Source organism: Lissotriton helveticus, chromosome 6, assembly GCF_964261635.1.
Source record: "Lissotriton helveticus chromosome 6, aLisHel1.1, whole genome shotgun sequence".
Classification (NCBI taxonomy): Eukaryota; Metazoa; Chordata; class Amphibia; order Caudata; family Salamandridae; genus Lissotriton; species Lissotriton helveticus.
The window spans coordinates 1,050,717,075-1,050,739,495 of record NC_136067.1 but is presented as its reverse complement, the minus strand read 5'-3'; the positions used below and the strand labels follow the sequence as shown (position 1 = coordinate 1,050,739,495).

The window sequence follows — 22,421 nt, the reverse complement described above, 5'->3', positions numbered from 1 at the left end:
CATTGCTTTCTATTACAACGTGGTCATTACAACGACCGCGTTGTTAGAATGCGATACCTTTACATCGCAAGTCATTAGATCGACTTGCTATAGGGGGTGCGCTGGACTTAGGAATAGTATAATTTACCATTCCAACTCCAGTCTACGAACAGTAGGGCAGGTGTTGGAATCGTAAATTATACTATCCCTTAGGTTAGAGCGCCCCCTACAGAAAGTTGATCTAATGACTGGCGATGTAAAGGCATTGCGTTCTAACAACGCAGTCGTTGTAACAACTTCATTGTAATAGAAACGCGATGTAATGGCAGCGTTGTAAATGCTGTTTCCTCTTAAAAATCTTAAAAGATTCATCAGGACTAAAGACAGCGGCTGCCATGGCTCTTGTGCGTGCCAGCGTCATAGGTGGCTGCCTAATGTATGATGTGTTTAAACCTTGCGGCTTTTGCAAGCGTTGAAACCTGAATCCTCATTTGTTTTTGTGTGATATGGACTGTTTTAAGCCTGCGTGTGTTGAGTCTCAATCTTTGGGTTTGTAGAAGAGTGGGAACTATTCTAGGTGTAGAACTGAAAAAAATCCATCTGTGGTTATGCTCTCCAAGCTAAGAATTGTAGCACGCAGCAGCTCCACGTTGGTGTGGAGCTTTTCGTTTTCCACACATGGAACACTCATGTATTCAATTTACGGCACTTCCACTGCTGCAGGGTCAGGCATATCATTTTGTTTTTAGTCCTCATAAATCTGCTAAACATTTGAGTTGAATGAAACATGTTGAATTTCTTCAATCTTTTGCAGAGACAAACTAAGTGCAACGTAATAGGTGCCTTCTCTCATGCAGTTTTAGGACTTTTTGGACTACTTCGGTCTTTTCTTTAGCTGTTTCACACATCTGCCGCATCTCTGTTGAGGGACCATAATAAAGAGCTATGAAAGTATAAGGTGACACATCACCTGCACTTGTTAGTCAGGTTGTGAAGAAGCCAGTAACAGGGATATTGTCAGATCACTCATGTCCACCTAACCTTACATAATCAGAGCGCAACCCACCACTGAGGAGATACAGGGCACAGTAGAGTCTAACCTGCTTGTGCTGTTTGGTGTTTCCTAGAGGAGTCTCTCATTAACCAAGACTTCATTGCTAGATGTACACCCCTGAAGTTGGGGCTCATTCTTGACTTCCATTAAAAACAACCACAGTGCTAGATGGGAAGGAGCCCAGGAATTTAGGAACTGATCTAGACATATCATAAAGCGTCTCCGCTGCATTCATAGAACATGTTTTATGTTAATGTGATGACGATTAGGGTGTCCAAAATAACTATGCTTAAAACTTCTATTTAGGATAGACACTGCGAGGACATTTGCCTGGGAGACTGGCCACCTGCCATTCAGCCAGATAGGTTTTTGTGATAATGGATGGATCACTTAAAATGCCCCTCTGAAATATTAATTATGACGTTTCTACCAGAGGGCATTGTTGGGTAACCTTATGTGAACTTTTGTCCTTAAAGATGATTTTTTCTGTGTTTATACGAAGTAAAATGAGCTACTGATGTGGTTGGATGCCCCAAATTATTTAATTTAAGAATTTTTTTAGCTCAGTTACTGTTTTAAACTGCTACATCTTCCTCATCCTGCCAAAAACCCTTTGGCTTACTGTTGTTCATGGCGCTGCATCCATAGATAATAAAACATATACCACTGCCATAGCAGGACTTTTCCGTCAGCACACAGAGACGACGCGCTGAATATGTATATGGAACCTACCTCATCCATCCTCACGCAAACATCTTCATCATACTTTATCTTCAGCAACGGTCTGTCCGCATCGCACAATTAGTTGTGTAGCCACGGTGTCATGGGCCCTAGTGCAAGAAAGAAAATGGGCCTCCTGGCCAATGTTTGAACTGAAAAATGCAGCAGTAATCAGGATTCCGTGGGTCTTTAAGGCCTCTGGGCCACGGTGCCACTGCACCTGCTGCACCAATGCTGTCAATCCCCAGCGCACAATTACACAAGAACATAAAGTGCACTAACATGCATCATTAAAAAAAATATTTTGTCCAAGTGCACTCTCTGTATGAATGAATGAATGAATAAAATATTTAATAAAGCGCACGGTGGCCGAACGGCTTCCTGGCGCTGGGGACCTGATCAGAACACAGCAGAGGGAACCCAAGGAGGTTTAGGAAGGGAATGCCTGGGAAAAAAGAAAAGTTTTAAGAGCTTTGCGGAAGTGAGTGTAGATGGGAATGGAACGGATAGAGAGAGGAAGACTATTCCAGAACTGGGGGGCCAGGACTGAGAACCGGGTGCCTCCCGTTCTGGATTTGCGGAAGCGGGGAATATGAAGAAGAGAAAGAGAAGAAGAGCGGAGAGTGCGGACCGGGGCATGAGAAGAAATAAGAGAAGTGATGAACAAGGGTGCGGAACGGAAATGAGCCCGAAAAGCTAGACAGGCCAATTTGAAAAAGGATCTGAAGTGGACTGGAAGCCAGTGAAGAGATTTGAGAACTGGGGTGATGTGGGAGGATTTGGGGAGGGAAAGGATAAGACGAGCAGCTTGGTTTTGAATGGCCTGTAGGCGGCGGGATTCGTAAGCAGGTATGTATTTGTTGCTCTACGTAATGGCAAGCGTTGTGGAGCAAGTTCTTCAGTGTTTACCAGACATGGCCACTGTTTACACTGTACATTTGTTGCCTAACCGAGTTTCCTCTGTATGGAGGAAGCTTATTAACCCCTTGCATGCTGGTGACGAACCCCAGCCGTCACGCTCCGCGGTGCTGTTGTGCGGATGACGGCTGGGGTTCGTCGAGGCCCCACCCTGTTCGCATGTTTACCGCACAGGGCGGAAACGGGCCAGCATCGAAGGGGTTAAGTGGTTATTTATATGTTGCTGCTGTGCTAGAGTGTTCATTCTCTGAAGCTTGATTTTTTTGCCTTAATCTACAATTTTTATTTTTTTCTCATACAAGAAATAGGGGCATGCGTTGTCTTCTCTGTTTTACACCTCTTTCCGAAAGCTTTGTCCAACAGTCTTGTCCCCTTTCTGTCAGTGTAGTTCCTAACCACCAGGAGGGGCGCCATCACCCTCCTAGAAGCACAGTAGTGCTGTAACACCTGGTCACAAAATCTGGTTGCGACACCTTTAGTCTGTAAACCAGTGTCCAGACCCAAACTCTGGGCATGTCACCCCCTGTACCCTGGAGTCTCCAGTCACTTCCAGGGTCACAGACCAGTGCCCCATCCGTGTTCAACCAGTCTAGGCCAACTACTGCCACTTCTTGAAATTACTTCAGCTTATTTAAATATTTAACGTTTCTCACACAATATTTATTCAACTGTATACCTTACTATTTATCTTTATAGTTGTAAGTGTTATTTATTGGTGCAAAGTATTTATCATATATGTATTTTTTGTTTTTCTTTTCTATATATTCCATGTATTTATTCATATCATTCAAATTGTAAGTTATTATTAACTTTATTGTACTTATGATGCAATTTTCTCAAAATGCCAATAAAAAATTATAACACAAAATTAAATTACTTCGGCTGTTTATAGATCAGGCCATGCTTTCCATTTCTCTTTGTAATAAAACATTATGTGTTAACAACGAATACAATTACATTTCCTATGTTTTGCTACTCTTGCACTGCTTTGAAGTCCCCAACCTTAGATTTTCAGCTATAAACGGCCAAAAAGAGCAGTTGAGAATGTATTTCTATAATTAACACGCATCTGAAAATGGCGGCAAATCAATTCCGAATCCTACAGCCGTGACAACTAGATACATTCAAGATACAAATGAACCTGTTTAAGAATAGACTTGACATCCGCAGAAGATAAAAGTAGCTGCACTCCAATTACAGACGACATTAATTGATGACTGTTCCCAGCCGAGATGATGTATTTGTGTTACATTTACACAGTGAATTTATAATTGTATTACTCGATAATAACGATGGTAGGTACTGGAAATAATCTTTTCTGATTTGGATTTAAAAGTACATGATGTTAAAGGGGCTTTCCCAGTTTTCATATGAAAAGTCACTTGGTGAGTTAATGCCCTCTCCTTTTCTTCGCAGGTAGTGGGCCCCACCATGACCGCTGCAGTGTCTATAATGAGAAAAACCTGGTTGATGGAGTCTACTCCCACCCGCTGGGGCACTGGATTGAGACAACAGGCCACCCCAATGAGATGAAGCACACCACAGACTTTTACTTCCACATTGCAGGCCACCAGGCTATGCACTACTCAAGGTACTGGCTCAACAGTAGCTGTGTTCAGTATACAAGACAATTATATGGCAATTGGTTTAACAGCTGTACCACGTGGAACTCGGGAACAGTAGTGTCTCGACATGTTTTGTCTTTTTGTTTAAACCTTTCCTGCACAGGTTGTCTTATTTTTTTGTGTAGCACAGATTCTGCTATTGATATGGCTTCTAAGCGCTTTTTGCATCTACAGCTTTCCACAATCATGAGAGTCTGAATCAGCTTGGGATGAAATACTACAAATCATAGAAGTCCTTCCAGTTCTATTGTCCTATAGGTGGTTATGTCTTATAAATTGAGCTCGACTCTGCATTTGGGCCGCGGGGGCATCTATGCTGCCCCCATCAACTTCCCTGCACCGTGTGCCTGCCACCCAATGTAGGGATGTTTACAGACTTTCATTTTTCAATGGGAGCTTGTACTGCGGGTGGTTTCCACCCACCGCACAAGCCCCCATTGTTAAATGGATGTTTCTGACCGCACCACATCGCATCCAAATAAGGTGGTTGGAACCTCTGACCTGAGGTTGGTCGCTTCCCAATCCGCAACAGTTGTCCTGTGTAAGTTGAAGGTTTGAACCACTTGTTTACGCATTATCTAACGTTGTAGACAATGCTGCTGCTCCATTGACAGATAAATGTGTGTGGCATTTTATGGGTGGCAAGTACTATTAGGGAAATATGTTATCAACCCAATGGCATACCAATTGTGTTGTGATTCTGTCTAAGATGTCTTTTTAAATGATAGAGGGCAGTATATAATCTATATCATGTATCAGTATATTATGGTGAGAGGTTCTCTAGTGAGCATGGTGATAGTCAACTATGTAGCACATCTGTGTTGTAGATCTGTGCAAAGTTCTGTGGAATGTGGTGTGTTGGATGTTTGCATGTGTCAAATTTATTGCAAAGTAATGTAGGATTCCATACTCACGGCTGGTCTGGTGGTCCCCCCCCCTTGGTTTTCCAGGGTGCAGAAACACCGAACTTAATTTTACCAACACTTTTTAACTTATTCCTATCTGACCTCCCCGAAGCTCTAAACAAGGTTAATTCCCACGCTCCTAAAGTAGCTGGTCTATGGCTGTCAAACCTGCTATACGCTGACGATGTGGTCCTTCTTAGCAAAACAAAGATCGGCATGCAAAGGCTCCTTGACGCCACCTTGGAATACTCAAACAAGAACGAGTTACTGATTAACAACAAGAAGACCAAAATCTTGGCGGTCCACCCACGGAAAGCTAAGAAATGGTCTTGGACCCTGAACAAGGGAAGCATTGCTGAATCCAACTGCCACCGGTACGTAGGTGTCATTTTTAACAACAATGACAAATACAAAACCCACTTAGAAGAACAAAAAAGGAAGGGAGCCGCACTTGCTTTTGCAGTTGGATCTATCCATAAGAAATTACAAGGCCCAACTTTTGCACCAACAATACAGGCTGCTCAGGCAAAAATTATTCCCACACTAACTTATGGTAGTGAAGTCCTCAAAGGCTTGGACAGTGGCCAACTGGACAAAATCATCACAAAGATCTACTGAACAGTGTTCAAATTACCATCCCAAACCTCACCGGCACAAATCAGGTTGGAACTGGGAATTTGCCAGCAAAAACATGCCAGAGCCATGTATTTTCTTGTGTGCTGCCATAAATTGAGGTCATCAAAGGAAGGCAGTCTAGCACATCATCTGTGGCTCATTCTTGACACGAATTCATGGCGTGCAGGGCACGGTTTTCGGGAAAAAGGTCTAACAACTCTATGCCTAAACGACCTTTGGAGCTCGCACATAAGTCAAAAGGAATTCAAACGGCTAGTGAAAATAAACACTAAAAAGCTATCAATAGTCGAAGACAAGGCTCGCCTAGCAAAAAGAAGTCATGGGTGGTTAACCTTGCAGTCTTATGCCTTGTTGACCCCACAGCAGTACCTAACAGTTCCCTTCACTGCGCGTACGAAACAAAGTTTTTTAAAACTGAGACTGGGAGTTATCAACCTGTTGGTTCATTTACCAAAATGGAAAAGAGACCACGGACGAGAACTATGTCGACTCTGTGGTAACCACAAAGAAGATATAATACACATAATTTGTATCTGCCCAAAACTGCTGAACGAAAGACGGTCCCTCTTCAAGCATATCCGGAATACTAATAGGATCAAATCGTGTAGAGCAGCAGTTTTGGCCTGCTTTGATCCCAGGAACACAAAACTAAACTGTGCCCTGGTAAGGTACATGGACCATGCAGCAAAAAAACTCTGTGAGGGGCCCACAGCTTGTGACCCCTTATCGTCATAACAACTTGGCAAGTCCTTTTCCTCATCTGTATACATACTGGACTCAACCAACTCCCCTTTTGTAAATGAATTTTTCGGATATATTTTAAATTTTGTACTTGCAATGGTTTTTTATTAATCAAGCAATAAAGTTTTACAATTAAAAATTAACTTAATTTTACCAGCCAGATATTCCAGCCAATAAAAGTGCTTCACGCAGGCTGCCATCTCCATCCCTGCTCAACCTTATTCTGTGGCGGTGATGGGTGGGGCCCTGAGGGGGGATCCAAATTTCCACCCTGCATGAGCATTTTTTCCACTAGCCTTCTGTATCCTCCCTTCCCCATCCCAATCACCCTCATTTCAACCTCACACTTGTTCAACATAGAAGCCACTGCTCCCATTTACCACCTGCTAAAGCAGGTGATAAATTGGAGCGCTGACTCCCTCAGCATAGGAAATATCATGAATTTCGTGGCCACAGAGGCATTCCCCATTCCTTTGCTGAATATTTCCATTTATTTCATTTTTATGTTTGGGGGCAAATTCACAAAACTATATAAGAGAACGTGAAAGAGTGCCACAGAAGAACTACTTTAGTTACTCTAAAATGTATTTTTGACTAGACTCTGTGTTTAGTAAACTGCCACAGATGTAGGTGTTTCAAGTTGCGTAAATAACTCACTGAAATGGAGAGATTGTGCACGAGCTTGGAAGAGATGGTGATTGTGAACTAAAACGTTTTAGCGATTATTTAGCTGCATACTAAGTAATTCTGTGCACAAGTAGGGCCAATGTAGGTGAACTATATGAGGTCTGAGTGGCTGTTTGCCAGGTTAATAAAGACTCTGAAGTGTGAGTACGTTATTAAGGGCCCGTTTCAAAAGGATTTTTCTATAAGTAGTTGTGTCTTCTGTCTTATATGTGATCTGCACCTGAATACCCAGACCTGTTTCACAGTGTATTTTTGTGAGCTGTTGTCTTATTTCATGAGTATGTGCAGAAAAGAGTTTTACGATTCCGAGAGTGTCTAACTCTCGAAAATCGAGTAAATGAAACCTAAGCCTGATATAGGAAGCACCCCTCACCAAAGCGCTTGGTGATTCAGGCTGGTTATTCTTGTCAAATTCCCCTCTATGACAGGAGTAAGACACAACTGCACAGAGAAAAAACTTTGTGAATAAAGATTGTAGATCCTTAGTCACTGCTAGGAAGAATATTGTGAGGTCTGCTCCCAGAAGCAGTTTAGAATGAATCATTGAGAATGACCCAGTTGTCGAAGACTACTTGATAGTTCAAATTAAAACCTTTTTGAGGTTGCAAATTGCCCAATTCTCAGAATTGGGCCGTTTGTGACCACTAAACGTTTTTAAAATGTTCAAAAGTCCATTTGCAATTTAGTTACCTGTTAAAGTGGTAAGTATGAAAGTTTTACGACTAAATTGCGGCCTCAAAGCATACACTTTTTACCGATACCTCAAGGGTGGTGGAACCATTTGCAAAGATTGTGAAATCTTATATAAATATTTTTTTTAAGCAGTCAGTGGTCCCACGGACAAATATCTACTCTTTAAAAATGAAGCCCAAATGTTTCAAAAGACTGCTTGATTAAAAAGCAATCATAGGCCTGGTAACCCCAGCAGGCTACCTTACAAGTAATAGCTGCAATTCCTAATGGGCCAAACTGCGACCTACCTCATTAATATTCACAAAGTAGGTCATTTTGGGACCCCGTTTGGAACTGCTATTTCCAACTTCTAGGTTTTTGTACACTAGAAATTGCAATTTCCTAATTGCGATTCACAATTAGAAAATTGCAATCCCTAAATTATGTAGATATGGCCCTAAGTGTATTAGCCAGATACCATGAAAGTATTTATTGATTCAACCCCCATGCAACACCCTAAATGTGATATAGAAGGATCATAGACAATTACACCATTGCTATGACAATATTTGAGGGGAGTACACAGATGCAATGTGCAAGGAATGATGGGAATTACTCAGTTGCCAATAAATTGTACTATTTCAAGTGGATGTAATTTATAAGGAAGGTTTGCAGTCCTAAATCCTGTGTATCAGGCTTCACAACTTCAAGGTACCTTTCACAGTGCACAACAACATTTTCCCGAGTTACAGAAATCTTTCAGCCTTGCAAAAGTGGTTTTGGAACACTTTCTCAATTGTAAACAGGCAAAGGCATGAAAGAGGAATTCCTCTCCTCTTTCTGAGTCTAAAAGGAATATATCCATGCATTGTGATCTCAATCTGATAGAGACATCTAGTTGCAGATTCCTTAACTTAGAATATCCCCAGGCATCAGACCGGATCCGGAGAATCTTCAGCAGTACCTCTGTGCTCCGGAGGAAGGCGTCGCATGGCTCCATCCTGACGTCGTCCACGGATATGACGTCAATGGAGCCAAATAAGTCCCATCCGGCACACTGATGTCAGTTTCCCTTTTTTTCTGTGTCGCAAAGCAGATCCAGGAGAAGCAGTTCCTCTGGCCTGTTTTTGTTTCTCGGCCTTATCGACGTCTTTTAGCGTCCGGGAACAGTGTGAGATGCCTAAGGGCTTCAAGTCGTGTGAGACATGTACGCAGCAGATGTCGGCGACGGATCCACACGAGATCTGCATGTGGTGCTTGGGAGAGCACAACCACTCAGAGGAGTGCGACGCCTGCTGGCAGCTGAAGCTGAAGTCCCTGCGGGAACGTCGGATGAAGTTGCTGTTCGCCCGGATGTCCCGTTCGGAGTCCTCTCTTTGCCAGTCTCCCTCTCGAGCTGGGGCTTTGGTTCGGGACAGGTCACGGAGTCAATCCCATGGCTGTTGCTCGCCTGACACAGGTAAGCTCAGGAAGAAGTCACGGAGTTCATTGACCTCCCATAAACGTGACGCCGTGGCCCGCTGCTCCTGGTCTTCACCGGACATGGGCCCCCAGGAGTTGACCCCCGCCTACCCACCATTTTCTGGTGTTGGGGCGACTAGATCCCAGATGGAAGCCTATTCTCGGGCTTTGCAGATCATCTTTGGGTCACCTCCTCTCCCTGGGGCGCCTTTGGTCCCCACAGAGGGGGTAGGGGCTCAGATGTGGAATTCGCCAGTGAGTTCGTCCTCGGCGTCGATCAAGTACGTTGACTCTGGTTTCGGTGTCGCTGTGATGTCGGGACAGGGCCCGGAGGGGCATCCCAGTCAGACGTCCTGCCCTCCTGTGGAGCCACCTCACAGCCCAGTAGGGCTCCCTGCATTGGCACCAGCGGCAGCTGTAGCGCGGAGCTCGACTCTGAGTCGACGCTGTTCTACACCGCAGTTTCCCATCTCAGTGGAGCTCGAGTCGATGACGTTTCAATGTCGGGCAGACGAGTCCTCTTTGGTGGTCATTGACTTCGATGCAACACCATCCCGACGTCAGTCGACGCTGGTGCTGTCCCCTGCTGTTCCTCTATTGGTCGATGAGGATGAGGACCCTGAGGGTTAACCACCCCCAGGGTTATTTCGATGCTCCTAGTAGTAGGTGCCCATGGAGCACTGACATGCTTTTGGTCGTTCTCAGGCTGCAGAGCCTCTGCCTTTTGGTGGACGGGTTAGCCTACTAAAGATGGCTTATTGTCGTCACCTAGAATGGCCCCGGAGGCTAGTGCAGCATTTGCAAGAGCGGTTCTCAAAGCTGCGGATATCTTACAGATGCAGCCTTCCTCAGTCTCTCTGCCTTCTAAACCCTTGTTGGATCTACTCTACCAGTGTGACATGGAGGTGGAACCCTTGCTGCCTTATGGCGGGTTATTATATGACATTCTTCTTAGGACTTGGGTGAAATCCTCATCCGGAGACCCTGTGAGTTGTGCTATTGCACATCATCATCGCCCGACTCCAGATGACCCTGTCTGTTTGTCCCTCCATCCTAGGGCTCAATAACTGGTAGTCCAGGCAGCCTCTGTCTCGCTACCTTCCTCCCCTCCTCTGGTGCTTCCTCCCACTAAGGAGTCTCGCTGGTTTGAGGCGTGTGGCTGCCATGTCTTTGCCTCCTCCAGCTCCGCCCTTCGGTCTTTGAACATGTTGTGCGTGTTTACACGGGCTAATTTTGCCCTTTGGGACTCGGTCGAGCGTCTCCTTCCATCTCTTCCGGAGGGCTCTCGGGCTGAACTGGATCGGCTGCTTCATAATGGCCGTGAACTGGCACAGTTTTCCATTCGGTCAGCCATGGACACCACTCACTGTGGGTCGGGCTATGGCCTAGTCAGTTCCTCTGCGTCGCCATCCCTGGCTGCGCAATGGCAGTTTTCCTGCAAATGTTCAGGAGCATCTTCGGGATTTGCCCTTTGATGGAGTCTCCCTTTTTGAGAGTCATGCTGACTCAGCGGTCCAATGTCTCATGTCTGGGTTTCCTGAAATCCCAGGGTTTTTAGTCCTTGTTGTGGACTTTTACTTTGGTTGGAGTATTGTTACTGTTTTTTCTGGTATGCGTCTATGGGTTCAAGATGTTATTGCCCGGACAGACTGTATGGCTAATCAGCCATTTTTCTCCTTATTTGGTACAGCTAGCCAGCTGTTTCTGCTTTTCTTTTTGAGTCCTCTGTCTACGAGCTAGTCTGAAGAGGTGTCCTTGGCTTTTTACGGGGATAAGACATACCCTATGTGGGGTATACGTTGGCTATTGTATAGCCGCTCTTCCTTGCACAGAAAGCTTTGAAGGCTCCAATTGAGTCTTCTTAAGATGGCTTTTTCTGTCCCTCTGAGGGATTGACCTGTAGTTCATACTGTAGGCTCCTCCCTTCGTTGCTCTTCCTACTGTTGTAGGACGTCTTCTCTGGTGAGACCCACAAGATTGGCATGGCTCTCTCCTGGAGCTTATGAGTTGTGGTCTACGGTTGGTCCGTAGCACTCTTCTACCTCTATGGCGGCAGACTGCTCCAGGTAATTTTGTTTTTCTGCCACACCTGGCTCACCCCGTTGTGTTCTTCACCTTTTCGCTGTGCTCTTTTTGCCTACATTGGCTGTCTTAGACGTAAGCAAGTGTACCTTGTGGGTATGTTGTCATGTTCCGCTCCGGAACGGTTTCTTTCTGTATATTGTTCTATACGGACACAATATTTGAGTACGCTCTGGGTACGTTCAAAGTCACGGGGAGACTGTGCTACGCCTTGCGCCACTGTCTTGGCTGCCTTCTTGTGGTATTGTCTACTCTGCATTATCTGGTGTTGGGACGTGCTTAGGTCTTCTTTCGCAGCTCAAGCCCTGTCAGGTTTTCGCTCATGGGCAGTAGAGTTCATGCCAGACACGTCACTGCTGCACGTTGCCTTGTGCCCTTTTTTCCCTATGCACTGTCCGGGCAGGGGCTCTAGTCCCTTTGCTCCTTGCCGCACAGGGGCTCAGGTGTTCCTGTTCCTGGCCCCGGCTGATGTTCTCAGTGGGAGTATTCGTCTTCAGAACACACATTGCCATTTCTGCAGTATCTATATATATATATATATATCGCTGCACACTTTTCGTATCCCATAAAGTATCCGAAAAAGAAAGGCCGGCACGCTGGTATCCAGTTGCAAAATTTTTAATCACCAAACCCCCCTCACCCCTTACAGACGCGTTTCGCCTTCACAGGCTTCGTCAGTGTAACATTACTGTGTAGTAAAAATCACCATTTTAAAGACATTGGTTGTCTACCCTCTTCATAAACATAAACGAAGGACATCTTTTTTTGAATACATTGTAGTCGCCATTTTGTAGTGGGCAAATAGCATTACTTTGCTTACTTTATCATGGTGATTAGTGTGAAAGTGCATAGTGCTCATTTAAAAACAAGTAACATTATTAGAATAATTCAATACTTTTTTCACATTCATTCAATTAATGCAGTAACTTTGATTGGGATAAACTTTGGGTGTTTCTGAACCATTCCTTTCCCAAGTTATCCTCTTTGTATTATTTAGCCCTGAATGGGCATTCAGTTAAACAGTGCAAAATCAACAATACAGACCAAAACAAAAGGCATTGGATGTCATAAGGGAAATAACGCTGTTACTCAGTTCTAATCCTTTGATTATGGTTTGTTTCCCATTATTGACCCCATAGTGATTACAAGTGAACCCACAGTTCTTCGTTGTTATTCAAACCCCAAGGAGCTATCGTTTTCAAATTGATAATGTGTTTAGATTCTAAGATGCGCAGGGCCTTTTCCCTATCACCTCCCCGTTCTGATTTGGGGACCTGATCCATGCAATAGTAGCTTAATTTTTCCCACTTGCTCTGATGGTGTAAAGCAAAGTGGCGGGCTACCAGATATGCTTTGTCATTATTGGTAATGGCCCGCATATGTTCAAGGATCCTAAGTTTCGCGGGTTTGATGGTACTACCAATATATCGCAGTTTGCATGGACAGGTTAGACAGTACACAGTATACTCCGAGTTGCAGTTGAGCAGCTGTTTTATTTTCAAATTGGGTTTGTTATCGCCTGTGCGATTTGGGTATTCAGATGTTTTTTCACTGAATTTACATGCCTTGCATTTCAAACAAGGGAAGAACCCCACCGATTTGGAAATTTTGACAGGTTTGGTCACTGGTTTAAAACTGCTGTGGACCAGATGATCCGCCAAAGATGGACATCTTTTGTATGTGATTAACGGTTTTGGCGGCAGATTTCCCTTGAGGACTTTATCAGAAGTTAGTAAATGCCAGTGTTTACGAAAAATGTTCGTTATTTCGCCTGATTTTGTATTGAATTCCGTAATCATACGAATTTCATCAGGTGCCTCAGTTCTTAATTTTGGAACTAGGAGATCCCTCCTGTTAGCTATAGAGGCTTTTTCACTGGCCTGGGACAGAATATTCCTATTGTACCCCCTATCCTCAAATCTGTTTTTTGCTTCAGCAGCAGCATGCGTGTAATCCTGAATAAGAGAACAATTTCTCTTAAGGCGTAAAAATTCGCCGTATGGTACATTTTTTATTAGGCTTTTTGGATGGTATGATTTTGCATGCAAGACTGCATTACCTGCGGTGGGCTTTCTGTACAGTCTGGTGTGCAAGATGTTATTGTGTACAAATACCTCCAGATCTAAATAATTAATACAGTCGGTGCTGATGGTACTAGTAAACTCTAAATTAAGCGTATTAGTATTCAGTTGGGAAATATACTCTTCTGCTGAATGGCGATCTCCCTGCCAGATTATAAAGAGGTCGTCGATATACCTCGTCCACATAAGTATCTTGTCCGTCCACTGCCGATTAGAGTCGTTCCAGGCTTCGCGCTTCTCCCACCATCCAACGAAAAGATTCGCATAGCTGGGGGAGAAGCACGAACCCATGGAAGTACCTCTTTTTTGATTATACAGTGTCCCGTCAAACAAAAAGATGTTGTTATACAGGCAAAACCTAATCATGGACAAAATCATTGCACTGTGGGTATTAAAATGCTCCGGTTTAGTGTCCAGAAACCATTTGACGGCACATAGACCTTGTTTGTGGTTAATACAGGTATAAAGGTTAACCACGTCCAGTGTAATCAACAGCATTCCTGAATCCCAAGTGACATTGTCCATGGTGTTTAAAAAGTCTTGAGTGTCTTTCAAATAGGAAGGAAGGCTTCTTACAAAGGGAGACAGATAGGAGTCCACAAATCTGGAAGTGTTTTCAAGCAGGCTTCCTATAGAGGACACTATTGGACGCCCTGGAGGCCTTTTGGCATGTTTGTGCACCTTTGGTAGGTGGTAAAACGTTGGTAATATAGGTGCTTCACATTTTAAAAAGAGGTATTCGTCCATTGATAGCATTCCCTCTTTTTGCCAGTCATCTAACATCTTGTGGAACGTTACAATGCTCCTGTTATATTCTATTCTCGATATAGGAGTGTAACATTCTTTGTCCTTTAATTGTCTGTGAGCTTCAGTTAGATAATGCTCCCGGTCAAATATCACGATGTTACCTCCCTTATCGGATGGTTTCATTTCAATTGAGGTGTCCTCTTTTAGTGATCTAATAGCTTGCCATTCTTTTTTCGTTATATTTGATCTTTTGTCGTTTATCTTATTTCTTGTTCCAGAAGCTATTTTGTCTAGATCCTCTAGTACTGCTTCGTTGAAAAGATCAATTGCATCAAAATTGGTGATGGGCAATTTTTTTGATTTATTTTTCAGGTGACTAGGGTCACGTTTTTGTGCAATGTCCTTTTGCAATGAATTGTCTCCAGGTGTCGAGTTCGGTATCCACTCTTGGGTTGGTGTCAGAAGAATATTTGCCAGTGCTTCGCATGTTTGGCTTCCAGTTGGATTGACAACGGAGGCTTCAAGATTAAGTGTCTCACATACTTGACTTCCACTTGGATTTATAACGGAGGCTTCAAGATTGGATGTCTCACATACTTGACTTCCAATTGGATTTACAACGGAGGCTTCAAGATTGGGTGCCACACTCTCTTTGATAGGATTCTGAAGGTAGATTTTTTTGAACTTCAGTTTTCTGGTGTATTTAAATAAATCGATCCGTGTTTTGACCGGATCAAAGTCGCTGGCTGGACAGAAGGTTAGTCCTTTCTTTAGGATAGAAATTTCATCCTTCGTTAGAGATCTTTTCGAAAGGTTAATAACATTGTTGTCTTGTTTATCCACTACCTCCTGCGGTTCAGTCCGCTCCTGGTGACTCTTGGGGATGCCGCCGCTTGTTGGCCCCCACCTCTTGCTCCTTTTGCCCCTCCGCGTCCTCCTCTTTGTTTTTGTTGAGGTGCCGGTGGATGATTTCTCTGTTGGGGGCGAAGACGGGTTTCCTTGATTACCTCGAACTCGTCTAAAAAAGGATCGTTTGTTGTCGCAGTTCAAAAAATAATAAATATATATATATATAGATATATATATATATATATATATATATATCTATATATATATATTTCTATATATATACATACATTTTTCTGCTTCTATGTATGTGTATTTCTAACTCTTTTCATAGGTAGTGTGGTGGTCAATGTCTCCGCCTGTCATTCGGGAGACCAGGGTCCCTTCCCCGACAGGGCTGATGATGTTGCCTTTTTATTGTCTCAACATGTTATATCCTGTTTTGGTTGGCATCAGTGCCGCTGGTACCAATTGTGCGGCCTCCTATATTATGTAGGGCGTGCTCTACAAGTTCCCCTTGTTTTTCAATAAATATATTTCTCATATACATGTATATGTCTATTTGTATATATGTCATGAGATATCCACACAGCGAGAAGGATGGCAGCTAGGTTTTTCCTTGCTGTGGTATCGGGTTTTTTTTTGTCCCAAATCCTGTCTCTCTCTCACTCTTTCTCTCTCTCTCTCTCTCTCCTGGGAGCGAGCCTAATGTGTGTGACCGACCTGGCCAGTCTCCATTAACCAATGTACCTCCGGGTACGGCTGGCCGGTTTACTACCTGGTGGTGCTCTCGCATCTTTCTGCCGATGCATATGTGCTATTGATGCTACATTTCATTGGGATTTTGCACATGTGTGGTGTAGTTCTCACGGTCCACACTGTCTGCTTATGTGTATTCCTGTCATCCTCATACATTTATCTCCTGGTAGTCATGGCTCTGTATATCTCTGCATGGTGACATCTGTCCCTATACATATCATTTTTGACACCCAATGTTGTGCATGCCCCGATGTATGCTCTAACTATGCCATACTGTTTTGTTCCTTTCTGGGACCTTGTCTCTTGCAGATCCATGGGACTTGTGCTGGGATTAACTTCTTCTTGCAGAATTGAGGACTTTCTTCCATTCTGCACTGGCCATTCTGGTTATGTGCTTCCCTTTCGTCCCTATCTGGACAAGAGAGGTCTTGTACTGTCCTCTGACGGATTGTGGTGCCTTTGCTTCCCCTGGTTAATACTCCCTCACAGAGCATAATGGGTCTGGTGTTGGCCACGCTGGCATTGCTGTTCCCACCGAGTTTTGGTCAATGTTATTGACAGATGAGTTCTCTTTGGAACTTGGTGGTTTTCAGTCACAGACCCTCCTCCAATGGGGTATAGCTTTGGTATCTACTCTAAGATAAGGCATATGCCGCTAGATGTCTCTATCAGATGAACGAGTTACTTACCTTTGGTAACAGTGTATGTGCTAGAGACACAGTTTAGCCGCGGATTCCTTAACGCCTACCCATCCTCCCCGATCTGCAAGGGCTTTTTTCAGGGTGGGTTCAACCCACTTGCCTCCTTAAAGGTGGCATTTGTCTTCCTGGGGGATGGTATGTTTCACCTCCCTCTAGGGTAGGATGTCTCATGCTGTTTTAACTGTTGCTTCTCCACCCATTCTCGTCATTGGGTGGTGGATTCAGTGTTCTTTCACGCTCCTCCACCCTGGTTCTTCCAGTATGGGGCTGATCATGTTCTTATACACTGCCTTCCACCCTCTTCCATTTTTTTAACCGTTACTTGGGGTCTCCTTGACTGTGTTGCTGTCAATTACTTTAGGGTCTATTTGAATGTGCTACAGTCAATAGATCATTTATGGGGTGAATGATTGCACATTCTCTGTTGTTGCAGAAATATGGTCAATCACCATGAGTCATGTTGTTCCAGTTCTGTTGCCGTTATAGTTACATTCTGTGATTGCAGGCTGCCTATCGTTTGCCATGTCCTTCATCCCCAATGCCATTTTGCCTCATAGGAGGGCATGGATCTTCGCTTCTGCGACACTGTTTCTAGGGGCGTCTGCTTTGCTCTCCCCCTTCAGTCCCTTACAGTATAAAGTACTCTTTCATTGATATACATGGTAATGTTTCTCATCATTCTATGACTTCTTGTCATTGTTGTTTCACAGATTTTTGATCTTTTTTAGCACACTGTTCCCACACTCTCACGGTTTTGGTAGTTGCTCCGCGTTATGGTGTGGGAAAGCTTCACAGTAGAAAACTGACGTCCGCGCGCCTGGTGGGACTTATATGGCTCCATTGACGTCATATCTGTGGACAACATCAGGACGGAGCCATGCGATGCCATCCCCCGTCGCGCAGCGGTACTGATGAAGATTATCCGGATCCAATCTGACGCCTGGGGATATTCTAAATTGAGGAATCTGCGGCTAGACTGCATCTCTACCAGATACATTATTACCGAAGGTAACTAACTCGTTCATTACGGCTGCAAACCATTGAAACATCTCAAGTCAAGATGAGGTAGTAATTTATTTCCAAAATGGAAACTGTCCCTGTGGGACAGCTTCCCATTTGGGAATCATGTTGGGCAGCCTGGATGGGATGAGCAGTCAGTATTCAGGGGACCACTGCCTGTAACCCAATGTTTTCCCAAACAGGAAACATTTTTAATGGACACAGGCTGCTTCAAACAACATTCTACTAGACAAAGCTAAAGCAGAGATTGCAGTCTGCTGTCCCTTTCAGGTCTCCATCACTGCTTTTGCAGCCATTCACAAGGTGCCAAAAAATGGAACTTGCGTAATTAATATTAAACAGGCATTTCCTGACCCTGGTGAATGTACGGTTATCAATGTGACCTATTAATACATAGTTCAGATCACAAATTATATCCCCATTCTCAAATGAGTTGGTGCAATTTGCACATCCTTGGTTTGCAAACGGCAATAGTACATAAGGCCCATAGTGAATCATAAAGTTTCTATCTGTAGCTGAGTTCGCCCAAGATGTGATTTATTGAGGAACATTGAGATATACTTATTTGCTAGGTAAATATCTGTAAGGCTCTCCAAGTTGATGAGATTTACAAAAAACCTAATGACTTACTCAGTTCAAAGGAATGTATTTGTGAGTTAAACAGAAATGTTATTTATAAGTAACACAAAGAATACTCAATGTAGGACCATGTGAAGTACACCCTATTTTGATATGTGTAGAGGGAACGTGAAGAATTACTAATTTCCCAGGAAACACCATGTTTGTTTTCAATCATGATGTAACTTATAAAGAGTATGTGGAGTTGGACAGTTTTCAGGAGAGCATGTGAGGTCCACCAACAGGCAATGTACAAGAGCTCATTTTTCAAAACAAAATGCATTGTCCTTGGCCAGTGCCATGTGATATCAATTCAGTGGACTCTGCTATCTTGTTAGGGTCTTTTGACTCCCTAACATTGCTGTTCTTTTCAGTTGTAAAACAAGCTGTACCAGTTGGGCGTATATGGAAAATGAATTGGTGTGTGTCTCGGTACAAAGGCTGAGAATTTCTGGAACTACTTGACTTAATCCAATGCTGCTCTCTCCATGTAAATCTACTCAGTCAGGGTGGCAAAGATGGTAGGCAAATTTGGGGACAATAATTTAGATTGCTTCAAAGAATGTATATGTGTTCATTTTGAGGGTAATTTATTAAATTTGAGTCTCGTTATCCACTGTGTCTAGAAACATCATCAAACCTGAAAAAAACCAATGATGTAGTTCTTGTGCAAAACAAAAAGCTATAGTAATGCTTGCTACTGCACTGAGCATTTAATGCTCATTTTTCCCTGGGGATATTGACACTTGTTATTGCCAGGGACTCTTGATTCTCCTCTTGGGACATTTGATGCTCATTAGCTGTATTGAGTCTCATTACTGCCTGGAACCATTGATTTTTTTTTTAAACACAGTTTTATTGGTTTTGTTGTTAAGAACAATACAATCGGGTGTAGTAGTCTTACACAATACAATCGTCATCAAACAGTACGTTTGTGACCTTTTAGTAGTCCACTTGTGCTTTAACACATTTACTTTGTTGTTACTGGTGTGGTCCAATATCTGTGTCCACATGTGTCCATGCTTATGATAACTGTATCCATAATCAGCTGTGGATGACATTGTAGTAAAACAATCTTTTATAAATCACAATCATTTACCCCATCTTCTCTTTAACGTACCCCCAAACTGGCAACCTCCCTTATCTGATGCCTTAATATTTGGTTGTACAATATTCCTATGGGGCTCATCACTTTGCCTGATATGTATGTGCATTTGGTAAAATTTCCTTGGATATGCTTATGCTGTTAGAGGATACTGCCTGGGCTCAGCGTCCTGTGGGGGAGAAGTCCTATACACTCTGGGAATCAATGGGTTCTGTCACGTCTTTAGCCTTTAGTGCTTCCAACATTTGGTTCCATTCCATGGAGATGGGTATTTTACGCTGCCCCCTTTGTTCTTCCCTTCTAAGGATGGTGCTCTCCCGTCTGGGGCCCACTGTTTTTTTATATAATGTGCTATAGTGGCATGTGTTAAAAATAATGTCTGGGGGACTCCCTGCGCTCAGGCAAAGTTGTTGTGGTCTGCCAGCATGCCGTCTATGAGCAAGTTCCTTACTGTCTCCACTCCTTCCTGTCTCCATTGGGAAATGCTACGTCTGGTAATTAATCCTGTAGTGGTAGGTATACCAACTAGTGGAATATTGCCTGAGTATGGGGAAGTCCTCTTGGTGCTTTGTAGTGACCGTCTCCAATATAGTAGGTCAACCTTAAGCCGTGGTGGGGTCGCATGTGGTATTTTTTTGGCAGGCAGCAGTAGTGTATGTAATATTCCTCAAGCCAATTTTTGGGGCGTGTATTCAATTTCGTGTAGGTTTTGGCCGGCCAGCCAGTATGATAACCATTGCAGTTGACTAGCCTTGCAGTATGTGCGAAAGTCGCGGCCCCAAGTCCCCCTCCTCAGGTTTCAGTTGAAGTTTTGCCAGACTAGTCGTCCTATGTCTCTTACCCCATATTCATTCTGTGAGAAGGGTGTCTAGTGTGTGGAAGACACTGGTCGGTATCAGGATTGGCATGTTGGTAAAATAATATAATAGTCTTGAGAGTAACACCATCTTGGATGTGGCATTTCTGCCCATTACTGAAAGAGGCAGCGATGTCCAGAATACAATATGGGCCTTTTGTGATCTAATGGTTCTTATGAAGTTCCCTTCTAGTAGGTCCTGGGGTGTTCTATAGATTTGTGTACCTAAATATTTGAAGGTTTGTGGTGCAACCGTCAGAACCACTGGGCCAAAAGAAATAGGTTCTGGGTCTTCCCTGTGTTGCATATAAAAAGCATGTGATTTTGCAGCATTTATTGCTAACCCTGAATTTCTTCCAAACTCTCTAAATATAGATGGAATAAGTTCCAGGTCATCTGTTAAATCTTTGTTATACAGTATAAGATCGTCAGCATAGGCTGGCACTACATGTGTTGTCTTTCCCAGTGGGATCCCTTTATCTATAGCTTCCTCTCGCAGTTTAATGAGTAGGGGTTCTAGTGCCATTACAAATAGGATTGGTGACAGGGGACAGCCCTGCCCAATTCCTCTCGCCACCAGGTATGGGTGAGATATGTGGGACCCGGTACGAACTCGGGCAGTAGGGGCAGTGTATAAGAGTTTAACCCACTGTATATATTTAGGGGGCACACCAAATCTACCTAGGACTGCAAACATGTAATGCCAGTGCAGAGTGTCAAACGCTTGTTGGAGGTCGAGAGAAATACAGCCAGTTTTATTGGAGAGCTTTGAGGCTCCCTCCATGACGTAGTGCAGGCGTTTTATATTGAGGGACGTGTTTCGACCCGGGACAAACCCGCATTGATCTGTTTGTATAAGTTTAGGAAGGTAGGGGAGGAGTCGACGGGCCAAGATTTTGCTAGGTATATTGTACTCAGTAGATAAGAGGGAGAGAGGGCGGTACCCCGCCATATCGGGCAGGTCTCTGTTCGGTTTAGGAAGAGATATGACTAGTGCCTGCATAGTGGACAATGGGAGGGTTTGGGCCTCCTGTGCCACATTATATAAGCGGTCAAGTTGTGGTGCTTGCTTATCTGCAAATGTGGAATAGAATTACGCTGTCAACCCGTCCAAACCCGGGGTCTTATTGTGCGGGAGTTTTTTTATGGCCTCTTTAATTTCAGCCCTAGTGATAGAACTCCTCGTGGGCAGCCCTTGGTAGTCTAGGGTATGTTAGCCCTTCCAAGAACCCTGCCATATGTTCTGATGTTGCATCCGGGGGCGCACTATATAACGCCTCGTAATATTTACTAAAGGCAGTATTAATTGCTGCCTGTGTATACACCACAGTGCCGTCTTATAGTGCCACTTCCGGTATTGGCACAGGGGCGGGTGCATTGCATATAAGTCAGGCCAGTAAAGCGTGAGGAAGCTGAGTTTGCATTTTCATGAAAATAATTAGTGATAGTGGTGCCTAAATGATCTCTAAAGACCGCATCTTCTAATGTCTTTGGCCACAATCTCCAGGTGGGGACCAGGGTGGGTACTTTCCTCCATTCTAAATTCCAATGGGTTATGATCGGACAGAGTTTTACCTAGATAAGATATGTTGCGTGGGAGATTTGGGGTGTAATAACAGAGGAGCAGAAGATTCTGTCCAGTCTGATGTGTAACTGGTGTGGTGGAGAATAAAAAGAGTATTCACGATTAGTGGGGTTTTGAAGTCGCCACACATCTTTAATCCTCCATCCCTCTGCCTAAGAACACAAGAACTCTGCCTGTTTAATGGATTCAGCCCCTCTAACAGGGTGGTGGGAATGGTCCAGATGAACATCCAGTATGGCGTTATAGTCCCCACCCACTGCCCACAGGATATCAACCCAATTCGCTAATATGGCATTCATGGTGGTGAAAAATGTATCCTGGTCCTAATTTGGTGCACATACACTACCAATAACTATATGTACCCCGTCGAGTGTCCCATGCACGATCGTGTACGGTCCTTGCATGTCTATGCCCTGCTCTATATTTACAAACGGTACCCTGTGTCGTACCCATATAAGGGCCCCCCTTGTGAATGCAGTGTATGACGTGGTGAATATCTGGCCCCTCCATTTCTTGCATAATTAACGACTTCGCTGTTAGTCAGGTGGGTTTCCTGTGGCAAGGCTATGTGGGCTTTCCTCCTATTTAATTGAGCATGGATCCGGTGACGCTTATGGACTGAG

The 22,421-nt window shown here is 43.9% G+C and overlaps 1 protein-coding gene across 4 annotated transcripts in view; it reads left to right on the top strand.

The window, feature by feature from the left end:
* EPM2A (EPM2A glucan phosphatase, laforin) overlaps positions 1 to 22,421 on the top strand; it is a 596,250-nt gene that overhangs the window by 236,933 nt on the left and 336,896 nt on the right. For all 4 annotated transcript variants that reach the window (XM_078648681.1, XM_078648683.1, XM_078648682.1 and 1 more), the window contains exon 3: positions 4,088 to 4,262. In XM_078648681.1, the coding sequence (XP_078504807.1) occupies positions 4,088 to 4,262 (175 nt within the window). The remainder of the gene's footprint in view (positions 1 to 4,087; positions 4,263 to 22,421) is intronic.